Source organism: Cydia amplana, chromosome 16, assembly GCF_948474715.1.
Source record: "Cydia amplana chromosome 16, ilCydAmpl1.1, whole genome shotgun sequence".
NCBI classification, from domain to species: Eukaryota; Metazoa; Arthropoda; class Insecta; order Lepidoptera; family Tortricidae; genus Cydia; species Cydia amplana.
In genome coordinates this window covers 7,593,237-7,619,331 of record NC_086084.1, presented here as the reverse complement: position 1 = coordinate 7,619,331, position 26,095 = coordinate 7,593,237, and the positions used below count along the sequence as shown (strand labels likewise).

Here is a 26,095-nt window from a genome sequence, read left to right as displayed (position 1 = left end):
AAAGAAAAGGATGAGTATAGTTTTTTTTGTTGCTATTTACTGACAAGATTTGGTTGACCCAGTATAGCTGTTTGAGGCAACTATAAAATCGCGATTACTATTGCATTATGTACAGAAGATAAAAAAAAAAACAAAAAAACACAAGGATTATGTCAGTGTCAGATTGGACGTAGCTTGACATTGACAAGACAATCCAATTTTAATTTTTAGCTAATTTTGGTCAGTGATATTGTTTTCCGTCTCCTCTCCTCATTATCCTTAATTAAAACAATCAATGGTAACTTAAAACTATAGCCGAAGTACTAAACATGAAAGAAAAATGGAATTTTATTTTATACCTATTATGGTTTTCTTATTTGATTATGTCTGCTGTGCTCATGTTCGGCCAGGGTTTTCTTTTATCCCGCAAGACTTTGAGCGATGTGACTGAATGCGTGCCTTTAAGCGGGATCGGGTGCGACGGTCGAGAGACGAATACTAGTCAAGTTTCGTGTAGTGAAAATGAGAAGATCCGACGTATTTTATCTAATCCTGGTGCGCCGATAGTGTGCGCGGGTGAACGGAACAGGGTTATGTTTGTGTTGGTGGACGCGTTACGTTACGACTTCACGGACTTTGACGAGGGTTTGGTCAAGCCGCTGCCGTACCAGAACCGGCTGCCGGTGATCCGGAGAACGCTGGAGCGCTGGCCTGATCGCGCGCGACTGTTCCGCTTCATGGCCGACCCGCCCACCACTACGTTGCAACGCATCAAGGCGCTGATTACAGGCTCGCTGCCCACTTTCATAGATGTCAGCTCTAATTTTGCTGCTGTAGAGATGCAGGAAGATAACACAATAGACCAGGTAATATCGAATTATCTTTTTAATATGTGTTTGTTTTATTTAAGTTGTACAAAAAGTCCAAAACACTATATTTTTTTAATGTTACAGTTATTTAGAACAGGAGGCAAAGCTGTGCTGCTGGGAGATGACACCTGGTCCCGAATCATTCCTGGCAGATGGATGAGATCCCATGCTATGTACTCATTCCACACTTGGGACTTGGATACTGTCGATTTAGGTTCGAATTTACTATGTAACAACTATTTACTCATATTAAGTTATTGCCATTTGGAGACAGAGTTATACATATACATCTGTTTTAGAAACAAATACTAGCTAACACATTACAAGGCTTAAGCACTTGGACCTCTAATAAAGGCTATTAATTAGACTTCTCATATGACATAATTTTACACTGCGCAAGTAATTATTCTCCATAAAAGATTGAATTTTAAATGTGAATTGTTATAATTATTATCTATCTTTACAGAAATAGATTCTAAAATATATGATGAGGCACTAAAATCTGACTGGGACCTACTCCTAGCCCACTACTTAGGCGTAGATCATGCAGGGCACAGATATGGACCTAACCACCCAGAGATGACCAGGAAACTTGATGAAACCAATGCTAGGCTGGAAAAGATTATAGAAATGTTGCCACCAGATGCCCTACTTTATGTCATTGGTGACCATGGCATGACTGAGACAGGTATTACATTGTTTATCTTACATTTGATTAGTGTACGTACTTTGTACTGTGTACGTATATTAATTAGTCTCAAGGCCTAATATTGAAGGTTGCAATTAGAGTTCGGAGATAGTGAAACACGTGTGATATGATAACTAGTAATTTATTGACTAAAGCTTTCAATCCATCGCGGGCGCAGCAGCGGTTAGGTAAAATAGGTAGCTATCCATATCCATTCATGTGTGCCGACAATTAGATTTATCTATTTTATCTATGTCTGTAATTGCAATTTTTGTGTTTGTTTTATTTTACATTATTTAACTAGTTACATTTATTTAGGCCTGCTTTAAACACTTTTTTGTACATGTTAAATAAGTAAACACTTTTTTCACATTGTTTTAGACTGGCATACATGGAATGATGGTTTGTATTGAGTGTAATGCATATGTTTGCTAATGCTAGTGATAACATTGTTGATTTTTATAACTATCCAAGGAAACATCTATGTGTTTGTGAAAGATTTTTATTGTTCACTATCATTTCTATCGTTAACCGATTTTATAAGAAAACTGTTGGCATGGTTTTTTTTATATTACTCAAACTTCTACGGTTTGTTTGGAAAGAGATTCTTTTTAGGGTGTGATTGAATTTGTCAAATGTGTTGATACTTAAACAAAATAATAGTTTTATAGAAGTGATAGTTTTTTTACAAGACAACACCTATTGTGTCTACAGGTGATCATGGCGGAGAGAGCAAAGCCGAGCGCACAGCAGCCTTCTTCGCATACCGCGGCGCGGGACTATCAGATGTGGATACAACTCCACCGGGCAGTGAAGTGCAACAGACAGATTTCACACCGACAGTCAGCGCGGCGCTCGGAATGCCGCCACCGGCGCCTTCGCTAGGGAATCTTCAGCTGTCTGTGTTACCTAAAACCACTGTGCCTGTTATGCTGTTGCAGATGACTAATGTTTTGAAACAGGTAAATATAGGAGTAATCATCTTTTCTTAATCACTATATCTGTGCTTTCTTTTCCTCTACTAAGGAAAAATTACTATAACATTACTTACAGGTTACAATAATTGATTAATAGAAGTTCTTTTTATGAATAAGGACCCATTCTTATCAGTAGGTAACCATTTAATACTAAAGAGAAAGATAAACTAGGTATTCATATTCTGTATGGAGATTAATAAGTAATGTTTTCAAGCACTGTTATTTGTTATTTTACGTCAAATAACTCTGTTATTAATATTTTTTTTGGTACACGTGTTACAGATATCACAATACCTAGTAAGGTATGGTGAGGAGTCGACTCAAGTGCCGCTCGACAAGCTGGCTGTGCTGATAAACGCGACCAGGGAGCAGATGAGCAAAGCCTCTGCCGTAGAGACTGTTGACGAACTTAATGTTTTTATTGCTGATGTCAAGTAAGTTTTTCTTAAACTTGTATTTTGACATCGGAATACCTGGGGAGTTTCACAAATTTTTTTTCTTCTTAAGTAAGTTCTAGATACAATTTTAAAAATTCATTCTACCACGAAAATTAAAAAATTGGATAATTTTCGTAGAGCATGATTCAATTGTACATAATTATAAAGCAGTAGCTATTGTCTGAAATACACATTAATTGTAATACACAATTAATGATGTTGAATGTTGAATTCACTTTATTTCAGGGCATTGGTCAACACCACTCGTAGCATATTTCGCGAAGTATGGGTGGAATTCGACTCCCTGTCAATGCTACGAGCGTTACTACTTTTCATCCTGGCCATATTCTTCAACTGGCTCATCACTGAAGGGCTCCCAATAGACCGCGTCCCGCTAATATTCGCAAGCTCATTCGTTCCAACTGGATATATATCTATGGCGGTATGCATAGGGATATGCTACACCGCGTTTTATTTTCAACTAATCGAAAACGTCCTACATTCGATAATTTTAAGCACCGGCATAGTGTCTGGAGTGTTGACAGGCGCTTTGGTCGTAATGCACTGGGACGGTATATCCACGAGATGGTACGAAGGCCGATCGACGTTTTACGAGCGATTCGCTAGAGGCGCCCTAATCGCTTCTGCTGTAGTTTTATTGTCAAACAGCTATATAATAGAAGAGGGGGCGGGTTTAGCCTTTCTGTCTTTATCAGTGCTCGGTTTGATGGCGTGGAATGTGGGGACGTTGAAAGCGGCAGGGCTGTGGGCGTGTTTTGGAGTGGTGTTGGCGTGTTCGCGGCCTTATAGAGGGTGTAGGGAAGAGCAGGGGGATTGTTGGACGTCGGGCGGCGCGGCGAATCGGGAGCAGGCGTCCAGAGCGGCGCTGGTGCTGGCACTAGGTAAGTTTGCATACTACATTACATTATATCAGTGGTTCCTAACCTTTTCTTGGTAATTAGGTAAGTACCAACTTTTCACTATTTCATCTTTTTCACTGATTTTTGTTGACGTGATCTTGGTCCTGGCAGAATACTAGTGCTTCTCCCAATGGGTGAAGCGTAATACTGAGCCAGAACCCTTTTGTTTTGCTGCGATGCACACAGCATTTACTTGTATGAAAAGTGTTTTTATGTATGTTTTCTTTCTTTTTCTTTTTTGCGTAAATCTGTGTGACTATATATTATCTGTCTTTGCAATTTTCCATTTTTCTCTGGATTGTTTTTTGTATACTGTCATTGTTGTAACTTTGAATATCTTGTGTGTATTGTGGCAAACAAATAAATGGACTATCTATCTATCTATCTATCTTTTCAGTCCGGTTACCCCTATGACTAACTAGGGAATCTGATTTTACCCCTCCTCCCAATGTGGTAATAAAAAATAAAACGTGTACGTTTGTTGTATTGTTAAATTAGGTTAGCTTATTACCCCCGTAAAATACCAGTTTTACCCCCACGGGGGTAATTACCCCCAGGTTAGGAACCACTGCATTATATGTTTGTTAAGCGGGATTTACAGTATGACATTAGTGCCATTCATGTTGAACTCGGTTTCACGAAAGTAGTTACGATATATGCGAAAGTATTTTCGTGATATAATTAGTGTCGTGAAATTCACAGTATCGCAGTGACCATGGCACCATCAGCATCGAAGCTACACGTCCGCACAGCGCAGGCACTTTCGCGACACTAGTTTTTCACGTCGCATTTACTCTACGAACTTAGTTTCATGACACAAATTTCACCAAAAAATCGCGTAGGGCACGAAATTGAATTGTTTTCATGAAATTAATGCATGCATCACGAAAATATAAAAAAATTGTTGGTAAGACTAATATCACGAAATCAATTTCACGCCACCAATAGGCTACATGACTAATTTTCATTTATGGTATCAATTGATCGGGTTTGTTTTTAGGATCAAATGTCTACATGGGACCCATTGCATTAAAGTAACACAAAAGTCAGAAATTGTAGTCAAAGGCCGACAGTCGCACTTCACTCGCGAAACGCCCTATACAATTAATTAATATTTTATTTTAATATCCACATTATTGTGATAATTGCTCGTTTGCTACCTATTTTACTAGATTTTGTTATAAAATTCAACATGTGTCATCATCCCTATTTCGTAATGTTAATTCCGCTTTAGGCTTCATAACCTAGTCTCTGGTGTGCAGCCATAACATGTATGTCTTAATGTGTAGGGTCCGTCGCTGGTTTCGTGGCGGTAGGGAGACGCGCGACGGGGTGGCGCGGGCTGGCGGCGGCCGCGGCGGGGCTGCTGGCGTGCGCGCACTGGGCCGTGGGCTGGGGCGCATTAGGTTAGTGCTTTATCGTGGTTATGCTACTTATCATTAATGGGCGGACGACGGATGCAATATACGTCAAAATCATGTTGTCTTATACACGTAATTAAAATTGGTTTAAATAAGACAACATGATTTTGAAGTATATTGCATTACTTATCATCCAGGTAACAATAGCGTTTTCAAGCCGGAATTTAATGATCTCAAGATTTGTGACATTAATAAATTTAATGAGTTTTGGGCTCTAATTTATTTTACCCGTATTAATGTCTGGGCGACAGAAAAACTCAAAAACGCGCGTTTTCCCAGAGATAAGACCTAGCTAGATCGATTTTGTGCCCCCAAAAACCCTTATATAGCAAATTTCACCGAAATCTTTAGAGCCGTTTTCGTTTTAGATAAATATACGAGAATTGCTCGTTTAAAGAGAGATATCTGGGTGACCGAGCTTCGCTCGGGAAACATATAAAAACTCGAAAAGGCCCATTTTCCCAGAGATAAGACCTAGCTAGATCGATTTTTCGCCCCCGAAAACCCCCGTATAGCAAATTTCATCGAAATCGTTAGAGCCGTTTCCGAGATATATATATACATATATAAATAAATAAATAAACAAGAATTGCTCGTTTAAAGGTATTAGATTAGATTGTATGTATATCGAATAAAATCAAAAAGTATTTTTGGCATGTCTTATACTAGAAACTGACTGATTTGTTTGCATATACTCTGATATAATTTTTGTACTAAAATATTAGTTCGATCCTAGGATCAGCGGGCCGCTCGCGGCTGCTGGCTCGCGCGGCTTGGCTCGCGCTGGCCGCCGGGCTAGCGCTGCTGTGGCGGCGCGACGGCCGCGGCGCCGTGCTGCCTCTGCTCGTGTGCTCGCTGCTGATCTACGTGGCCAACACGCTAGTACTGGGCGCGGCTTACGCTCCGGCCGCGGCGCTAGCACTACTGTCTGGTTATTTGGCTTTGAATATCGTGGCGCTGTTGAAGAACGACGGCTCTGCTAAGTCGTGTAAGTTGTCTAGTTTGAATTTGCTGCGTGATCTTTGAGTGCTCACTGTTATGTGGTTAATACTCTAGTACTAGGTGTAGCGTATGTATAGTTGGTGAAACCAAATTTATCAGTAAATAAGAACAAAAAAGAAATAATTTCTCATCCTGTTATTTTGGGTTCTAGTGTAAGACAAAGATAGTATGAGGCCTTTAACGAACACAGACACAGATGCAGATGCAGATGCAGATGCAGATGTTCTATTACAGATATTCTTTGACAGCATTAATTTAGCAGAGCTTGAAACCGTTGGGCGGAAGAAATGCTGGGTTGAACATGTTTCTGATATAATACCTAATTTTTATCACGTGTCTGACGGTTTCCATCCCATGAGTTTGATATAGGTACCATTTCATTGCGTTACCTGTCACCAAAGTTTCGGAGATTTGCTAAATTTAAAATCAATTAAACTTCAGGACACGGCTCAATTCTTGCTTGCATTGGGTTGAAAAAACTAACAAACAGGTTTCTATTCAATTCTATATATGAATTCAGAACAATACAAATACACAATTACAAATACAAAATCGTTTATTTGTCCAACACAGGTATGAATAGTACACAAGTACAGATCTTATAATATTACTGTTGTATCACTGTGTTGTGCCGTGAGCACAGACAAGACATCCTCTAGACTGAGCATAGTAACGCTACCCCCTCTGCCACTTATACGGTAGTTTTACTCCATCTTCGAGTCAATCCCGTGCCGTGATTGGTCCGTGTCTTTGAACGGACCAATCACAGCACGCGATTCGCTCACCTCGTCCCCCCGCACCCCCGTATTTTTGGCAGCATCGGTTTCATGAAATAATTGCTCTAAACTCAGTCTAGAGGATTCCTAGTCTATGGCCGTGAGGCGTATTTGTGTAGTGACGCAATTATCTAATGAATACATAATATTCCAGCCATGGCGACGCGCTGCAACTGCAGCGTGGCGTGCCTGTGGGTGCTGCTAGGCTCGTACCACTTCTACGGCACCGGGCACCACGCCACCATCGGCCACATCCGCTGGGCGCCGGCCTTCCACGCCGGCGACCCGCACTATACCGGCTTCGGCCCGCCCATCATAGGCCTCTTTGTGATGCTTGAGTTATTCGGTAAGTCCTATATGGTGATAGTCGCTGCACACCACTAGAGTACTGTCTCTGAGTGATGGTTGGTACCACTTCTACGGCACCGGGCACCACGCCACCATCGGCCAAATCCGCTGGGCGCCGGTGACCCGCACTATACCGGCTTCGGCCCGCCCATCATAGGCCTCTTTGTGATGCTTGAGTTATTCGGTAAGTCCTATACGGTGAGAGTCGCTGCACACCACTAGAGTACTGTCTCTGAGTGATGGTTGGTACCACTTCTACGGCACTGGGCACCACGCCACCATCGGCCACATCCGCTGGGCGCCGGTGACCCGCACTATACCGGCTTCGGCCCGCCGATCATAGGCCTCTTTGTGATGCTTGAGTTATTCGGTAAGTCCTATATGGTGAGAGTCGCTGCACACCACTTAAGTACTGTCTCTGAGTGATGCTCGGTACCACTTTACGGCACCGGGCACCACGCCACCATCGGCCACATCCGCTGGGCGCCGGTGACCCGCACTATACCGGCTTCGGCCCGCCCATCATAGGCCTCTTTGTGCTGCTCGAGTTATTTGGTAAGTCCTATACGGTGAGAGTCGCTGCACACCACTTAAGTACTGTCTCTGAGTGATGGTTAGTACCACTTCTATGGCACTGGGCACCACGCCACCATCGGCCACATCCGCTGGGCGCCGGTGACCCGCACTATACCGGCTTCGGCCCGCCCATCATAGGCCTCTTTGTGCTGCTAGAGCTATTAGGTAAGTCCTATATGGTGAGAGTCGCTGCACACCACTAGAGTACTGTCTCTGAGTGATGGTTGGTACCACTTCTACGGCACCGGGCACCACGCCACCATCGGCCACATCCGCTGGGCGCCGGTGACCCGCACTATACCGGCTTCGGCCCGCCCATCATAGGCCTCTTTGTGCTGCTAGAGCTATTCGGTAAGATCTTTTGACGACCGATGAGAGAATAGAACGACCACTTATATTTTTCTGACCACACTACAGGTTTTATATGGTCTTGGTCGTCGTAAATGCCGGTAATAGCGCCAGCAGTGGACTTCTCTACCGCGAACGCCCTCCAAACATTCAAGAACTATTTGTTTTTTGGGTGACCGCATAATATGTGACCGCTAAAGAAAAAAACCGGCCAAGTGCGAGTCGGTCTCGCGCACGGAGGGTTCCGCACCATCAACAAAAGATAGAGCAAAATAAGCACAAAAACGGTCACCCATCAAAGTACTGACCCCGCCCGACGTTGCTTAACTTCGGTCAAAAATCACGTTTGTTGTATGGGAGCCCCACTTAAATCTTTATTTTATTCTGTTTTTAACAACAGAAATACATCATCTGTGAACATTTCAACCGTCTAGCTATCACGGTTCGTGAGATACAACCTGGTGACAGACAGACGGACAGCGGAGTCTTAGTAATAGGGTCCCGTTTTTACCCTTTGGGTACGGAACCCTAAAAAACGACCATACTTATATGATATTTAATTTGTTTTTTTAGGAATGCCGCTGTTGTTCGGTGCCGCGGCGCCCTTGCTCGCGCTCTGGCGCGGCGCCGGCGCGGCGGGCGCGCGCGCGCAGCTCACGGCCGTGTTCCTCGTGTGCCTAAAGTTCGCGCTCTGCTTCGCTATCAGGGTTAGTAACATCAATAACGTCATATTAACATATTTGCGTGTGCCGGTCCGGTCGGCAAGTACATTAAAATGAACACTAAAATTCCGTATCACGAACGGTTACTTACATTTAGACTTTATTTTATTTTATTTTATTTTCTTTATTGGGGAAAAAAACAGACATAGGCAGATAATACAAAAATAGGACATAGGTTTATAGATTAATAGGTGCAACCTACATCCTGGGACAATTCCCAGACTTTTAAATTATTCCCACTGTAATCAAAACATCCCCGTCGTTATGGTGAATCGGTGATTCAGTTTTGACACAGGCGAGTATCACTTCGCATTTTTCTCTTTCTTCACCGTTTACAATTCGTCTGGAGACGTGTTAGTAATTAACAATACTCGTAAACAGTGTATATTTATTTTAAGATTTACAAAACAAATATTTCAATTCTAGAATGAGACACGTTATCTATTAAGAGCCAACAGGAGTGGTCATTTCTCCATACAAACGTACTCGACTGTTTCCTCCGTGGGTTTTGAAGCTAGAGCAATGATTTTTTCAACACAGATTAATATTGTCAATATCTGTGTCGGACCGTTTTGCTTTTTTTGATATTTTTGTTTTTTAAGGCGCTAGAGCCCTTCAAAAATGACCAAAATGGCCTAATTGACTATGCCGCAATGAGAGGCGTGCTATTCAAAACTGATATCAATTAGTCAAAAAAGCAAAACGGTCCGACACAGATAATGTCATAATCATTTAGATTTCCAAATTTGGTTACGATTGGTTAAGTTTTGGAGGAGGAAACAGTCGAGTACGAAACCTCGATTTTTGATATTTTTACGCAGGATTTTTCGCCTTGTCCTTATCGCACTAGTTTTAGGAGCCGCTTCCGTTAGCGAGACGGGTATATTTACCTAAATATTTAAATCTTAGCTCCTGTTGGCTCTTAAGTACCCCCTGCACGTATACTGTATCCTTACTACTACGGTAAATAGCATATTGGTTATGGCACAGTCGTTCGTGTGCGCGCTGTCCGCCACCATCCACTGCCGGCACCTGATGGTCTGGGGCGTGTTCACGCCCAAGCTGCTGTTCGAGGCGGGCGCGTGCGGCGCCGCGCTGCTGGGCGCACTAGCGGCCGCCGCGCTCGCCGTCTGGCACACGCCGACCCACCAGAGAAACAGTTGACATAAACACTAGCCCTAGCCCATCTAATAAAACACGGTCTTCTCTTCCGAGAGTGACACAAGCCTACGTCACAATAACATTGCCACTTTATATAGCGCTATCGCATTTTATTATACAGGGTGCTTCCTGTAACAGGAGCAATAAATTAAACTAAAGGCTGTACTCCTCAAACTGACCAACATTTGTTCAGCAACTTTCAAAAATTATGAATCCTTTAGACTTCCTCTTTTTCATACAAAATAAATATTGCCTTCAATGTACGCTGACATCAGTGTGTTTGACGTTGCTTGTCACGCTTTAAACATAACAAAATTTGCAATACATTGCGTGTTAGAATAAACTTTAAAGTATAATAAAAATCAAAACATGAGTTATTTTCAAAAGTTGCTGAACAAATGTTGGTCAGTTTGAGGAGTACAGCATACAGTTTAATTTATTGCTCCTGTTACAGGAAGCACCCTGTATAGCGCTGTCGCATGATAACGTAGGCTTGTGTCAGTCACGTGGTCGGAAGAGAGTACCAGGCGGAGGATATTATTATACCATGGGCCTAGCCATAACCTCTAACCGCCCAGAGACCTATAAAAAGGTCCAGTGTTCCATTCTAATTTGAATCTTCGTTTTGACATGTCAAAATTGCATTTTTATTGGCAAGTTTTGACGTCTGGGCGGCAAGAGGATAAAGAAAAAAATACATAGATTGCTCATTCCATACATCAATTTTGGTACCAAAAAGACTATTAATTTCAGTGTCTACATCTATAGTTCGTTTTTTTTAGCATTAGAAAGAACTTGAAAGAAGGTAAGCGATTTTGACATGTCTTTTAATTGAAAAACACTTTTTAAAAATCAATAACTATTACTTATGAAAACAGAAGACTATAAAAGATCGTATTAGATTCACAATTGTTACATATTTACCGTAACTTATTTTTAAAATGTGTTTTTCAAATAAAAGACACATCAAGATTGTTTACCTTATTTCTAACGCTAAAAAAAACGAATTATAGCACCGAGTAGCGGAACGATCACTGCTACTTGACAATAGATGTAGCAGTACTGATAGTTCCGCTACTCGATGCTGTAGACGTAGTGTAGGGACGCCCGGCCGGAAGCAGGCGGGCTGTATATCGCGTGTCGAGTTCATTCAGCCCTGTTACCTGGAGTTGGAGCTGTAGGTTACTTTCCCAAACTATTCTCAAATCTACTCGATGCTAGATGTAGACACTGAAATTAATAGTGTATTTGGTACCAAAACTGATGTATGGAGTGAGCACTCTTGTCTTACTATATTTCTCTATGGCCTAGCCAAGGAATGATCACTCAAGTATTAGGTTCCTGGACGTTGGATTGGCTGTTGCGAGTTGTGATTGATTTGTTGGTGAGAGAAGCTAAAGTCAAAGAAAATGAGATGTGAAGATATTTATTTTTATTAGATGGTCTTCTTGTCGCCGGTAGTTATCGATGGAACGGGCTTCTTAGGGATGCCATCTAGTGAGACTACTATTTTTATCGTAGGATTTTTGTTTGACATAGTAAAATATTCTGTTCTGAAGATCGTATGTCTTAAGTTAGTTTGGAAAACACACAAAAATTCGTATGATGTAATAATTTATTGTATATTTACAGTCACTAAGAAAAAATTCAGCAATGTCAGAGTAAAAATAAATATGAAAGATTGTTCCGCAAAAAGGTGTTGTGCGTAACACTCGTGCATAATTTGCTATTTTGCTTCAGAGTTTTAGACCATAGTATGAGATATGAACTAAAATTGTTTTATGTCAATCAATCAATGTTGCTGGATGGCATTATGTACGATATAGCCTTTATACTAGTTTTTGCATTTCGTTTCATAATGGAGGTGTAATGACGTTTTTGGGAATGTTTGTAATTTTTAAATTGTATGGCTGGTACAATTTAAAAACTCCATTATGGCTTTGAGTTGAGGTTAGCGATTGTACAGTCAGCAGCAGAAGTTAAGCATAGCGGGCAAGGTGTTCAAAATTACTTATTCTCTTAACAATAAAGTCACGTCAAGATGATTTTGAACACCTGGCCCGCTTAGCAACTATTGCTGCTGACTGTACCCATTTACTATCAAATAAGGCAATTTCAAATAGTCCGCTCCTTTGGACAGTTCCTCTTTAGTGACGATAACTGGCAAAAAAAGTCGTTTTAATTTTCAATGTGGTCTAGTCTAGAGGACTGGAACTCCTAGAAATTGCCCAGTATTAATAGTTATACATTTTTTATGATATTTCATGTAAAATAATATTGTAACTGACACTGCCGTAGAGCCTGTTTGTTGAAATTCTGAAAGGTTGTAGCAAAGATCACGGTTAAATCATTTTAGAAAACCCAAGTTGTGATTCGTCATATTTGCGATATTAAAAAAGTGAACCAAATTGTATAAGTAGGGGTTTTTGACGTGAAATCGAGTTTATAAATTGTTGCTTAATTGTCATTATCACTTGTTTAAATTACACGTGAAATTGAACTTTACATATATCACGAATCATTTTGCATTTAAAAGTTTAAGTTAACAATGTACGAAACTCAAAATGTTTTTCCATGTGCCCGTTGGCACAGTGCGGACACGCCATACATCAAAAATGATTTGCGTTTATATGTGTGCGCTGCACGTCTGTACACGCGTCATTGTGTATGTGTGCGTAAAAGCCCGTCTCCATATTGCGCGGCAAACTATCGAACATTGGCTCGCGAGGCAGCCGCGCGCAATGGATACCGGGTTGGCTCGCGAGCCAACGCGATCTGATCGAGTTGGCTCGCGAGCCAACGCGGTATCCATTGCGCGCGGCTGCCTCGCGAGCCAATGTTCGATAGCTTGCCGCGCAATATGCAGACGGGGCTTCAGTCGCTCTACTGAGAGCATGCCAGAAGTCCGTCAGATTCATGTCGCGGCCAGTCGCGGGGCGAGGTAATCCGAGTCGGGGCGGGGCGGTGCGTGTCCGTTCTGTATACTAATACTATTACTTATTCTGTGCCGTTGGCGCTGGTGCTCAGAGATTAATTCAGAAATATTTTATCGTTGGTTGCTTGTATCAAATTATCCTAAGTAGGGTAAATCGTCTAATACTAGCCATATTCCAGTTACTGGACACCTTATATTAAAAAATATTCTGTTTAATATTCACACAATCCAAGTAAATTCACAACAAATGTTTTTTGGTTGGTTGGTACGGTTAGGTTAGCTATTGGAAGGTCAGTAATAGACGATTTACCCTACCTAACATAACAAGAATACAATCGTCGTGTCGTCACAAACCGGGTAGTCTTTACCAGTTTAATGGGCATTGTATGTGTACATATGTATTCTTAGTCTTTAAGAGCAACCACTGTACTATACTTTTCTCAATAAATTATTTGTATTTGTATATTTTATCAAGGTATAATATTTAATATATGTAAATTATATACATTATACATCACTGATTCACTGCCAATAAATGACTATGATACTTTTATAGTTCATTACTAAATTTTAAATTATATTGGATTTTAATGTTGACAAAACTGTGCTGTTTGACTGTAAATTAGACCATAAACTCTGTAATAATTTGTTTTGCCATCGGCTATATCAGACTTTTTCAACAAATTGATAGGTCCAATAGGGATGAATTTATTATGACAAGTGATATTATGTAGCGGTCATTGTAGAAATGTAGAGCACCAACCTTGTGTTGTAGCAAATTGAGTTGTATATGCAAAGTGGATAATTGTACCATCAGTATTTTATGTAAGCTAGTCATCATGCCTTACAATCCACCACACCTTGCATAAGGTCTTTGGTGTATTTTAAACAGAAGCCAAATTAGTGTCTTAATTTTTGTGGATTATATTTTATCATGGCGTTATGAGAATAATTGTTCTTTTTTTATAATTTTAAATAAATCGATTAAACTTAGTTTTTGTTTAATTTTTGAAGAAAAAAAAATAGAAAATCAGGTGTTATTTACATTTATTAGGATGGACAGTTCTATATATACTAATGAACGTTTGAAGTCTCACTTGTAGACAATTATTTAATCCAAACATTACACTAGGTACAACTATGAAAAAAAAAAACTTATAAACAGTCTCCATTGTTAGGGATAGCACCTTTTGCCAAAATAATCTGAATATAGAATACATAATTAAGTAATAAATAAATCCTACTGAAGTTTTGAGACCACCACAACATTTGGATCAAACTTTGATATGGTTTATTATGAATAAATAATTCATGTGGATGTGGAAGGCGAGGCTGTGTAGGGATGGATCAAGTGCTCCGAGAAAGAGGTGACGGCGGCTGCCCCGCGGACTTCTTTGTCCAATAGGGGTAGTTTAGTAACGTGAAAGTCTTCATACAAGTCTGCAATTTGCTCCAAATATTTCTCTTGGACCTTGTGGCGAGCGGCGCAAAGCTGGCACGGCGCAGATGCGTGCAGTAGTAACTGATTAACAATTATATTGTGAGTATCAATTCCGCAGCGCGTCAACTCTTGGACCAGCCGTTCAGTCTCATACAGGGAGAGGAATTCCGCTATACACACGCAAACAAACGTAGTTTGGTTGGGATCTTTGAATTGTGCATTGACTTGTCTGATCACTGAGAGCATCTCATCCATTTTGTTGCTGAACATGTCCGAGTTGAATTCTGCCAATCCGAAGAGGGCTGCCACTTGGTTGATGAAGGGGGCCACCTGTAGTGAACAAGAGTTGATTTATTATGATGCACTGGGCCCAGGACAGAGTGGCTTGATTGTCACGTCCCTCAGGTTATGACAAGGAAGGGAAGATCTAAAATAGAATGGCAATCGCTGCTCTAATCATACATGTTCAAATAGAGAGTTTGATCCTTTTGAATACTTCACTCTACATATTAGTTTAATATTATACTGTTAATTAACAACATATGATATTTCATATGCTGAGTGGTACAGACCTTTGATTTGAGCCGCATAAGTTTTCCAAGTCCTTTCTCCACCACTTGTGGGAACGACAGCAGCCGCAGGGTGTGTCCCGTGGGTGCGGTGTCAAACACCACTGCACTGAAGTTCATGCCCTTCACTAGTTTCATTACCTGGGAACCGCCAATATTTATACACTCAAATGATTATATGATAGTTGGAAAAACCAAAATGTGCTGTCACTTTGTGTTATAATATTTAGTTATTAACAAATGAAATCACATGGAATTGAATAAACAAAAAACAAAAAATTCGTAAAATACAAGAAATGGCTGTTATCTTCTTTAAGGTTCCAGTCACACAGGCACGATTTCCGGGTGGCAGATCGTGAGCGGGGTGTGCCGTGTTTACATATAAAACGCTCACGCCCCGCCCGGAAATCGCGCCTGTGTGACGGAACCTTTAATGTCTCAGTTCTAGGTCTAAGTACCTCAGCATAGCTCATAGCTTCATCTATGCCAGGGAAAGCTCCAACGATCTCCTGCATGACTCCCTTGCCCAGCCGCATGGCCTCCGTCTCTCCCTCGAAGTACTCCTCCGGCAGCTCGTTCAATCCCACGTTGGGATCAATCTCCATTGCAAATAGGTTTTCAAACCCTTTCACTTTTGTGGGGACCTACAACAAATTTTCAAGTCAGTTTGGTATATAATCTCGCGCATGAGAGGAGGACGTATATAGGCACAAATTGGTATATAAGTATAAACGGATTAATAAAACTCCAGCACATGCTAAATTGCAACAGCATGAACTGTAAAATTAATTACCTTAGAGAATTTCTGGTCGAATGCATCTGATATGTTGTGGGCCGGATCAGTTGAAATAATGAGCACCGATTCGCGAACCTTCGAAAGTTGGACGGCAAGACTACAACTGAAAACACAAACCAGTGTAAGCTATTGTCCATATTTAATAAAAACACGATTGTATTAAGAGGTTACAATGACTTTCTTTATTACCTGCACGTAGTTTTGCCAACACCACCCTTTCCTCCAACGAATATCCATCGCAAGGACGTCTGTTCTATAACATTACGCAGAGAAGGCTCCAACACATCTAAAGCTTGATTGTCTCCCATGATTACAGTTGCAGAGTCAAATTAATATTTAAAACTGTAAACATGCGGCAACATACGAGTATTCCTGTATTTAGTGCAATTTAGTGACTAAATTTTGACAGTGAGTGAATGATGATATGATATGATGATGACATTGATGACCGACATAATGACAGTTCAGTGAACGATTGAATCATGATTGAATGTTGGAGAAAAAAAAAAGATCAGAGTTCAGAGTTTTTTTAACTGCCTGGAACAGCTCTTCGTTCGCTCTCAACTCAAGTCCGTTCATTTCATTCCCTCTAGCCTCTAGTTCATTCAAATCATTCGTTTATTAACATTTGACTGACAAGCACAAAATATAGTGTTTATCGTAGACATCGTAGTTAGGTATTCTGTATTTATTTTTCCAATATTTAGATATTTATTAGCTGACAAAATGTCGTGAATGAAATGTTCAAGCGTATGAATGAAAATAATGCTCTTACGCGTTTTGCGATGTCGCATTATATTAATAACTATATTTGTAGCTACTGGACTATGTGTTTACTTGTGTCCTCAGTTTAAATTGTATCCGATTGCTCCTGTGACTGTAGCTCCTAGCCCTTCACATCCCCGAACGTCTCGCCATATATCAAAATTGCTGACTGTAGTGTTCCGGCAATTTGAAGACTTCGAAAATGACGTCGCGGACAGCGTGCAGTCTTTTGTATCGGCGTTCCCTAACGTGCCAGTGGTTGTGGTTTGCGAGACGGCGCCGTACCCACCTTTTCCATTCTCCGCTAGCAACGAGACTCTTCGGAACGTGAAGGTGGTAACATTAGAGCTGCGGCTCAACGCTGCGCCAAAGGAATTGGATCCTTTGACATATATTCACACTGATTATGTGCTATTTGTACCTGACACGACGCGCGTCTCGCGGCGGGTGCTGCAGCAGGCGGCCATCACCGCCACGGCACCCTCAGCCCCTGCTGTAGCTATAGGAGTCGCAAACGCGCGTCTTATTTGCCAACACATCAAGTGGAATTATGCCGATTGGACTCTGCAGTACAATAAGGATGCGTCTGGGAAGATCTGTGATGCAGTTCACGGGCAGCATGCCTTGTTGATTAAGACATCATATTTGCACACCTTCCCACAGCCTTTTGCAATGCCATTTCCCGAGTCACTCTATTTGCAAATGTCTGCAAAGGATCTAAAGGTGACAAAATGTTGAATATGCATTAAAATTTTGATTAAATTTATCCATTATTTAATTTAGGTTTAAAGAACTTTATTTCTCAAAAAAAGAAAGTATTACGTAACGCAATTTTTGGACATTTTTGACCCCCCCTCCCCCATGTAACGCGCCGTAACGTTTTTCTGTACCCCCCCTCCCCCTAGTAAAACGTTACGTAACCACCAAGGGACCATTTTTTTACCTAAAGGCCACAATTATGTGGCGTAAAGTACCGGAAAGTCGATAAAATACCTTTGTTATTGTTTTAATCGCGTTAATATTATTAAAAACAATGTTACGTAACGCGTAGATCAAACACCCCCTCCCGCCCCTGTAACGCATCGTAACGTTTTACAAGACCCCCCCTCCCCCCAAATTCGTTACGTAATACTTGAACGCTCCCTAATGAGAAAATTACATAAAATACAAGTATTTGTCTTGAATTACAAGAGCATCAAAAGAGCAGTTTACATTAGTAGGTACTCACTATTTTATCTATAAAATATAAACTTAGTCTTGACATCATTATTTGTATTACAGGTACAAATTCTTGAAGGAAAGCTAGGAGGAGGCAGAGGAGTGTTGAAAAGTCCCTCTGCAAGACAGAAGTCCATACGCCATATGAGAGACGCAAGGGTTGCTCTTTACAAGATGTTGGGAGTCAAAGCTATGATTAGGGAGGATGGGAGGGTGCAGTGGTTTGGATGCAAAAGGGAAACTCAAGTAAGATATGAGCATCGAACAACTAGAAATAAGCTGTATATCTGCACAACTAGAAATAAGCTATAAATTTGAATTTTATTATAATGTTTTATAAGTGTGGTATAAGAATCTGTAAATACATTAAGGTCCGTTTAATCTTACCAAACCTTTAAAAATTAAAATGAAAACAGGCTCTGGAATCATTTTATTTTCAAAAAAAAGCTTAGGCATTTGACAAAGAACCATTTAAATTTTAATTACCTTATCCGTTTTAGCGTTGTTTCCCATCAGTGCAAGGAACACCTTCATACATCCTGTCGCACCGCAACACGCCGCCATGTTGCCGCCGCAACATGCGGCGGAGCGCCACGCACGTGCTGCGCGCGTTAGCTCAGGCCGGCGCGCGCTGCTGGCTCGAGACCACGTCGCTGCTGGGTGCCGTCGTGCGGTATGTCAACTTGTGTCACCGCCACACGCCATACCATCTCATCAGGCGATAATAGGGATGATGAAACATATTGAGCACAGATATTTGTTCCTGAGTCATGGTTGTTTTCTATGTATTTAAGTATTTGTATATTATATATATCGTTGTCTGAGTACCCACAACACAAGCTTTCTTGAGCTTACCGTGGGGCTTAGTCAATTTGTGTAATAATGTCCTATAATATTTATTTATTTATTATTTATTATATTGAATTTTATCCACTCTCACCGAAAATTTTCATTTGCGTGCTGGAAGAAGTATTTAAAAAACTTGATTGGACTGATACAGGCATAAATGTAAGCGGCAAGAAACTAAGTCATCTGAGATTTGCGGATGATATTGTGCTCATGACTAACAATCCAGAGTCCCTAAGACACATGCTGCAAGACCTAACAAGCAGGAGCAGAGAGGTTGGCCTAACAATAAATAAAAGTAAAACTAAAATTATGACCAACAGAATGGAAGTACCCATCACAGTGGACGGGGAAGACATTGAATGGGTGAAATCATACATTTACTTGGGCCAACTCATCGCTATGTCAGACCAAATGCAACAAGAAATGAACAGAAGGGTCACAAATGCATGGAACAGGTTCTGGTCTCTAAAAACTATTATGAAAAGTAAAGATTACCGCATCTCAATAAAAAGAAAAGTTTTCAATATGTGTATATTGCCTATACTAACATATGGATGCCAAACCTGGGCCGCAACAAGAAAAATCGCACAAAAGTTGATAACGTGCCAGAGGGGAATGGAAAGAAGCATTTTAGGGTACACAAAAAGAGACAGAAAACGGGCGACGGAAATAAGAGAGATCACAAAACTGGAAGATGTTACTCTAAAATCAAAAACTCTAAAATGGAAGTGGGCGGGCCACATGCTCAGGGAAAAGCAGAAATGGTCAAACATACTGACTGAGTGGACCCCACGCTACGACAAAAAAAGAAAAAAAGGCAGACAATACAAGAGATGGTCAGATGATTTAAAGAAAACTGCTGGTCCACTATGGAACCGACTAGCCAGAGACAGAGAAGCATGGAAGGCAATGGAGGAGGCCTTTGTGTCAAAATGACACGTCGAGCCGACGGTTGTTGCAAACACATAAATAAATAAATAAATATTGTATTAAATATTATTAACTGTATGTTCGATAATAAAAGGCTTTGAAATTTGAAATTGAAATTGAAATATTGAATTTTATAACAAAATCTAATAAAATAGATAGCAAACGAGCAATTTATCACAATAATGTGGATACTAAAATAAAATATTGAAAAATTACAAAAATACAAGACCTCAAAGTTACAAAATTTAAGTTTTTTTTTAAACTTCCAAAAACGATAAAAGTAAGGGTACCATTCGATTCCTTACATTTTATTCAAAAAAATATTGTATAGCGACTATATACATAAACGCAATATTTCACCGACAAAAACGCAATTTTCTTGTTTTGTCCATGCGACAAGATGGGCTCTTAGAGACCTTGACGTCACGTTCATTTATCGTTTTGTTAAGGGCGTTTCGCGAGTGAAGAGCGACTGTCGGCCGCTGACTACAATTTCTGACTTTTGTGTTACTTTAATGCAATGGGTCCCATATTAGACATTTGATCCTAACACAGACAAGACATCCTCTAGACTGAGCATAGTAACGCTACCCCCTCTGCCACTTATACGGTAGTTTTACTCCATCTTCGAGTCATCATTCCTAGTCTATGGATCCTAAAAACAAACCCAATTGATACCATAAATGAAAATTAGTCATGTAGCCTATTATGACAAGCCAGAACTACAATCCACACTTATGTTGCAGTGGGGATCTCCTACCATGGGCAGAGCATGTGGAGATCGGTATCCACGCGTCCGACGTGCCGCGCGTGCCGTGGCTGCAACGCGGTGGCGCCGACCCCGAGGGCTATGTGTGGGAACGCGCAACTAAAGGGCATTACTATAGGTGAGCAAAAAGTTAGGCAAACTGGAACCTTATCTCGGTGTGGCAAGATCTATTGTGGCTGCAGCGTAGCGCAGATACCGAGTTACGTGTAGCGCGCCACAGTAAGGATAGTACTACAGTAAAACCCGCTTAAGACGATTCTGAAGGGACCTGGCAAAAAAAAACGTCTTAAACGGGAAATCGTATTAAACGTGAATTTTTTTAGTATTATTTCATGTAATTTGTTTATTTAGAATGGAAAACACAACAAAGATTATAAATCAACATTAGGCGGTCAAGGAAATGGTATCGCATTCTCAGGCCGCTAAGGACCCGACAAAAGATATTAGCCAAGACAAAAAACTTTAACCGGTACTGAGTTTGTATGGCGAGAACCGGGAATTCCCGGTTCTCGCCATACAAACTCAGTACCGGGAGCAATCCCTATGTAAGGTAGGTAATAAACACATTAAAAAAAAATTAGGTAACGGCGTATTGCACAACTAGAAATAAGCTATAAATTTGAATTTTATTATAATGTTTTATAAGTGTGGTATAAGAATCTGTAAATACATTAAGGTCCGTTTAATCTTAGGTAACGGCGTATTGCATAACAATACGACGGTTATGTCAATAACACAACCGTGCAGATGGTGCGTAACAGTTAACTTTAAGAAAACGGCCAACAATGGTTCCGGGCGTGATGTGTTGCGACGGACGGGCGCGGCGCACACCCTCCCACTTCCTCGACTTCCGAATGCACAGAATTGATGCGCTGACCAATTAGCTGATCGCTTGGGCTACAAACCTCTGGACATGTGGAGGTGTCGCCAGAATCGCGTCCCCTTGCGTAATATTAGTACCTACGGCATGCTTAGTCCCGATTTTTTTCACCCACATACGTAAGTTGGTAACATTTAGATGGCGTATTAAGCGGGACGCAAGTCGTATTAACCGTAAAAAAATTTATGAAAACAGGGCTAAAGTTGCAGGGACCGGCGTAAAATGGCGTATTATGCGGGAAATCGTATTAAACGTGATCGTATTAAGCGGGTTCTACAAGAACTATCGTGGTTGCAGCTACAATGGATTATAATACTAATATTCCTCTGATTCAATATATCTTCATGTTCACAGAGTAGCCTACTCTGCTACCAACAACGTGTACGTACTAGTGCTCCCATTCGCGGCCAAGAACGGTACCATGTGGCCCGCGGACTGGGTGCTGGCGCATCAGAAGCCCTTCCCGGAGAGGCACTTGCATCCACTTGCGCAGGTAGAGGGTTTTAGAAATTACTTATTTGGAGGGTTAAATCTCTGCTAGCAATAAATTGTATTTGTGTACAATCGCTTTTAAGCGAACTAAGCAGGGTAGGCATTTATAAATCATAAAGCTTCAAAATAAACAAAACGATCAAAATGTATGAACGCTCGAATCGGAGTGTTCGGCGGGGCGTGCAGCGTGGCGTCGGGCTCACAAGTGATTTGAGCAGCGTGCACTAAGGCCGCTCCTATACGCTTGCATTTGTTTAACATGCACGCCGCACGCCCCGCCCCGCTGCACGCCCAACTCGAGCGTCCACTCAGGCCTTACACTAAAGGAACAGACGCGTCAATGTCAATGTACGAATTTTTTCGTGCTTAGCATCCTAACTTACACCAAATTTACTGTAGATATATGAGGACTTGATGAAATATGAATAAACCAACTGATTTTACAATTCGTTTTTTTGGTAGATACAATTTGCTGGACGCCAGGCGCCGGCGCCAAATGACGCAAGCGCTTTCTTAGACCTCAAGCTCGGCGCCGCGGCCGTCGAGCGGTGCAACCGGATTGGACCTAAGCTGTTATACCCATAAGGGTCATTTCAGATTGAGATCACACACAAATCAGAACCTGCTACAAGGGTCAACCAACTATTTCTTGTTGTTATTCTGTCCCATCAGTGAGGTGACAATAGTAGCATAGATTGTTAGAAGAACTGCTGCACCATGTTCTACTAACATGCTCAGTAGATGTCCCATTATGGAAAGGTCTTATAACTACCATAAAATGCAAGTTTGGTTCATTTAAATAGGTAAGAAAAACCTAGAATTTTAAGAGTGACTCTCCTGAGACCGTAACCATAGCAACGTGTGACAAGAAAAAGTTGATTAACCCACAAACACAATTTAGTCTGAAGAATGTAGGAAAAAGATGTGTTCAGACCAGCTATCATGGTCGCATTTTTATCACCTGTCATGCTATGCGTCACTTTCGCACTTACATATTTGTTAGAACGTGACAGCCATGCTGACAAATGATAAAGATCCGGCCATCTTAGCCCTACTGGACTGATATTGAATTTACGACAAAATACAAATGTGGAAGGTCTATTTCGCCGCTATACTTACTCAACCTCGTATCTGCAACACTCATTTGATGACAAAAACACCCGTATTCCGAATGAAAGAAAAGCGACATTTCCATCAAATGATTGTTGCAGATATGAGGTTGAGTAAGTATAGCGACGATTTGTGATGCACGTTACAACAATAGGCAAGGCACAACACGCGTGTAGTTTAGTTTTTAAAATATTATGAAATCCCCGTTCCTTAATACGAGTATGATCTCATTGTCTAGTCATGAATAATGATTTCATCGCGACCAAAGATTAGTAGTACCTAAGTTTTAACAGTATTTTGGAATCTACTAGATAATAGTAATGCTTGCCTTGAACGAAATGTGTTTAGATTTTGATTAGTATACATTTTGATCTCAAAGGCATTTCATATACTTACTGTAAGAAAACTATGAAGATGATTGTGGATAAGGTTATCATGTTACAAACCAAAAAGTATAAATGGGGCATTCCTAAAAAGTGTAAAGTCAGACCGAGAAAAGTCTGCAGCGATTTTAAACGTGTCATTTAAAAGTGTCATTTTAAACGTCAAACTTCTATAAATTTCTGACGTGTAAATAACACTTGCACTGCGTGGGTTATCAAAATCGCTGCAGACTTTTTTTGGTCTAACTATCTGAAGATTTTTTTTTAACTTCTGATAAAACTAAAAAGCCGGTATTCCGCATGATAACGTTTAATAACTTAGCTTTTAATCCAACGGTATATTATATATGATACAGATCTCTGCAGTTTATTAAGGTAGATGCCCCAAATACCTACCTACCTGTCTCAGCACAGATTCCATGCACGTATACGAGGTTTATAAATAATATGTGTATTAGGGAGATTTTATTGTAACCGATATTGAGGTCTATTTAAAAAAACCCAACACTTTCTTACTTTGGATGTAGTATGTTATTTATAGGTACTCAGAATCACGAGCACTTTCGATCCTCATAGGGACAAAAACTATTCATACACTGCTCATACATTTATTATCTCCGCTAACTTAATGTTGTCTGGAAGAGCTCGCTTTTTAGCGATAAGGCAGCCTCATGTTTAGTTTACCTCTGCTTGAGTTGTTGTATTGTCCGTATTATTTTATTGTATTAAGTGTGTGATAAAGAGTATTTGTATTGTATTATACCTATTGTTACTCGGTTGCGTTAGGTTAGATTGTCAGATAAGGTTATATGGCAAAGGTATCAAAATTTTATGGAAAAAACCCTACTCATTTGTTGGAGATTCCAAAATCTAAAAATAAGTGGAGGGGGGATACGGATAATGGGTCACTCACGTATTGTAATGTGCTTGATGATCAACGATTCTCGAATGTAAGTGTAAGGGTCTCCCCAAACTTATCGACGCGGATTCGGCGAAAGCCGATAGTAAACAGCATAAACAGGTAAGGTTCGGTTCGGCTCCGTTCGGCCGTCGACGGCCGACGCGTCGGCGTCTTTTTCGCTCTTATTGCGTGGACATAAAGTTTCATTTCTATTGGCATTGCCGATTCCGCGTCGATAAGTTTGGGGAGACCCTAAGGCCTGAGTGGACGCTCGAGTTGGCGTGCAGCGGGGCGGGGCGTGCGGCGTGCATGTTAAACAAATGCAAGCGTATAGGAGCGGCCTTAGTGCACGCTGCTCAAATTACTTGTGAGCCCGACGCCACGCTGCACGCCCCGCCGAACGCTCCGCTTCGAGCGTCCACTCAGGCCTTACACTAAAGAACGTTAATAAATAATACATGACCTCAATTACTTACGTATGGGTCACCCGTTTTAACACGTTCACTGTCCCGTGCCCCACATATGGGTCACGGCAAGCCTCTATTAAAAGGCCGTAAGGTTGACAGTTAACAGTTGGGACAGTGAACGTGAAGTACCATTTTATACAGAGTGCTTCCTGTAACAGGAGCAATAAATTAAACTGTAGGCTGTACTCCTCAAACTGACCAACATTTGTTCAGCAACTTTTGAAAATAACTCAGGTTTTGATTTTTATTACATTTTAAAGTTTATTCTAAGACGCAATGTATTGCAAATTTTGTTATGTTTAAAGCGTGACAAGCAACGTCAAACACACTGATGTCAGCGTACATTGAAGGCAATATTTATTTTGTATGAAAAAGAGGAAGTCTAAAGAATTCATAATTTTCAAAAGTTGCTGAACAAATGTTGGTCAGTTTGAGGAGTACAGCCTACAGTTTAATTTATTGCTCCTGTTACAGGAAGCACCCTGTATATCCCCCTCCAGTACCATCGGTCCACTTTCCCAATCTGTCTACTCTACCAAAGGGTCCATTTTCGCGATCTGTGTACTTTACCGAACGGTCCACTTTCGCGATGTGTCCACTTTACCATCGGTCCACTTTCCCGGTCTGTCTACTTTGCCAAACGGTCCACTTTCCCGATTTGTCTACTTGAGCACGTTGTCTACTTTCGCCATTGGTTCACTCGTTTCGTAGCATAGTACCAACTTCGCGAACTTTCATTTGGCGATTCGCGAAATGTATTTTTTATACACGCAAACCACCAGTTTCTCTGAATACTAAAAACGCTTAGTGCCAGCATAATGCCAAGTCAATATGTGTCAACCTCAGAGGACCGACATATCAGTATTGTAACAGGTGCGAGTGAGACACCGTCATTGTTCTGACAGTATTTAATCAAATATAACTGATTGCGTTGCAGCAAATTACCGTTTTGTGACTACAACGAACAAAATGTCTGGGATCATTCCAGTAAACAATATCCCATGAAAAACATTTCATATAAAATGTTGCCAAGACGAAACCACAAGGCTCGGACTGTCAAAAAGTTATCAGATATCTTGTTAGTTAGTTTATAGCCAAGCTTCTAACTCTGCAAGCCCTCACATGACAAACTCTACATCTTAGTCAACATATGTGGCTTGGCCGTTTCGCTACCGTCACATGGGCGTGATGGGCGGAAGGTGAAATCTATTCATAATTTTTTATTATACAATTGTTTTTGTAGTAACAAAACGGCCAAGCCACGTATTTTGACTAAGGTGTAGAGTTTGTGATGTTAGGGCTTGTAGAGTTAGAAGCTTGGCTCTACAAGATATCTGATAACTTTTTGACAGTCCGAGCCTTGTGG

The 26,095-nt window shown here is 40.9% G+C and overlaps 3 protein-coding genes across 3 annotated transcripts; 2 read left to right on the top strand and 1 right to left on the bottom strand.

Moving 5' to 3' along the window:
- The first annotated feature begins 182 nt into the window (after positions 1–182).
- Positions 183–10,241, top strand: LOC134655521 (uncharacterized). Its single transcript, XM_063510989.1, has 12 exons — positions 183–845; positions 933–1,062; positions 1,315–1,536; positions 1,918–1,938; positions 2,251–2,498; positions 2,796–2,947; positions 3,197–3,852; positions 5,160–5,276; positions 6,028–6,279; positions 7,224–7,415; positions 8,915–9,048; positions 10,054–10,241. The coding sequence occupies exons 1-12, from the start codon at positions 309–311 to the stop codon at positions 10,225–10,227; spliced, it is 2,835 nt and encodes a 944-aa protein (XP_063367059.1). The 5' UTR covers positions 183–308; the 3' UTR covers positions 10,228–10,241.
- A 3,948-nt stretch (positions 10,242–14,189) lies between these two features.
- Positions 14,190–16,353, bottom strand: LOC134655520 (ATPase ASNA1 homolog). Its single transcript, XM_063510988.1, has 5 exons — positions 16,155–16,353; positions 15,963–16,068; positions 15,628–15,813; positions 15,173–15,310; positions 14,190–14,930 (listed from the first exon to the last, which is right to left on the bottom strand). Exons 1-5 carry the CDS (start codon positions 16,271–16,273, stop codon positions 14,469–14,471), a joined length of 1,011 nt encoding a protein of 336 aa, XP_063367058.1. The 5' UTR covers positions 16,274–16,353; the 3' UTR covers positions 14,190–14,468.
- A 300-nt stretch (positions 16,354–16,653) lies between these two features.
- Positions 16,654–22,488, top strand: LOC134655519 (ribitol 5-phosphate transferase FKRP). The gene is made up of 6 exons (XM_063510987.1): positions 16,654–17,453; positions 18,012–18,194; positions 18,449–18,621; positions 20,474–20,614; positions 21,731–21,869; positions 22,331–22,488. The coding sequence occupies exons 1-6, from the start codon at positions 16,722–16,724 to the stop codon at positions 22,451–22,453; spliced, it is 1,491 nt and encodes a 496-aa protein (XP_063367057.1). The 5' UTR covers positions 16,654–16,721; the 3' UTR covers positions 22,454–22,488.
- The last annotated feature ends 3,607 nt before the right edge of the window (positions 22,489–26,095 follow it).

What these genes read in the sequence shown, in the direction of transcription:
- LOC134655521 (XM_063510989.1), top strand. Translation starts at nt 309, where the DNA reads ATGAAAGAAAAATGGAATTTTATTTTATACCTATTATGGTTTTCTTAT. An exon ending in AAGATAACACAATAGACCAG is followed by an intron (nt 846 to 932) that starts GTAATATCGAAT and finishes TTAATGTTACAG; the next exon opens with TTATTTAGAACAGGAGGCAA. An exon ending in CTGGCATACATGGAATGATG is followed by an intron (nt 1,939 to 2,250) that starts GTTTGTATTGAG and finishes TTGTGTCTACAG; the next exon opens with GTGATCATGGCGGAGAGAGC.
- LOC134655520 (XM_063510988.1), bottom strand. Translation starts at nt 16,273, where the DNA reads ATGGGAGACAATCAAGCTTTAGATGTGTTGGAGCCTTCTCTGCGTAAT. An exon ending in GTTGGCAAAACTACGTGCAG is followed by an intron (nt 16,069 to 16,154) that starts GTAATAAAGAAA and finishes TTGTGTTTTCAG; the next exon opens with TTGTAGTCTTGCCGTCCAAC. An exon ending in TCGACCAGAAATTCTCTAAG is followed by an intron (nt 15,814 to 15,962) that starts GTAATTAATTTT and finishes AATTTGTTGTAG; the next exon opens with GTCCCCACAAAAGTGAAAGG.
- LOC134655519 (XM_063510987.1), top strand. Translation starts at nt 16,722, where the DNA reads ATGAAAATAATGCTCTTACGCGTTTTGCGATGTCGCATTATATTAATA. An exon ending in TGTCTGCAAAGGATCTAAAG is followed by an intron (nt 17,454 to 18,011) that starts GTGACAAAATGT and finishes TTTGTATTACAG; the next exon opens with GTACAAATTCTTGAAGGAAA. An exon ending in GATGCAAAAGGGAAACTCAA is followed by an intron (nt 18,195 to 18,448) that starts GTAAGATATGAG and finishes TATCCGTTTTAG; the next exon opens with CGTTGTTTCCCATCAGTGCA.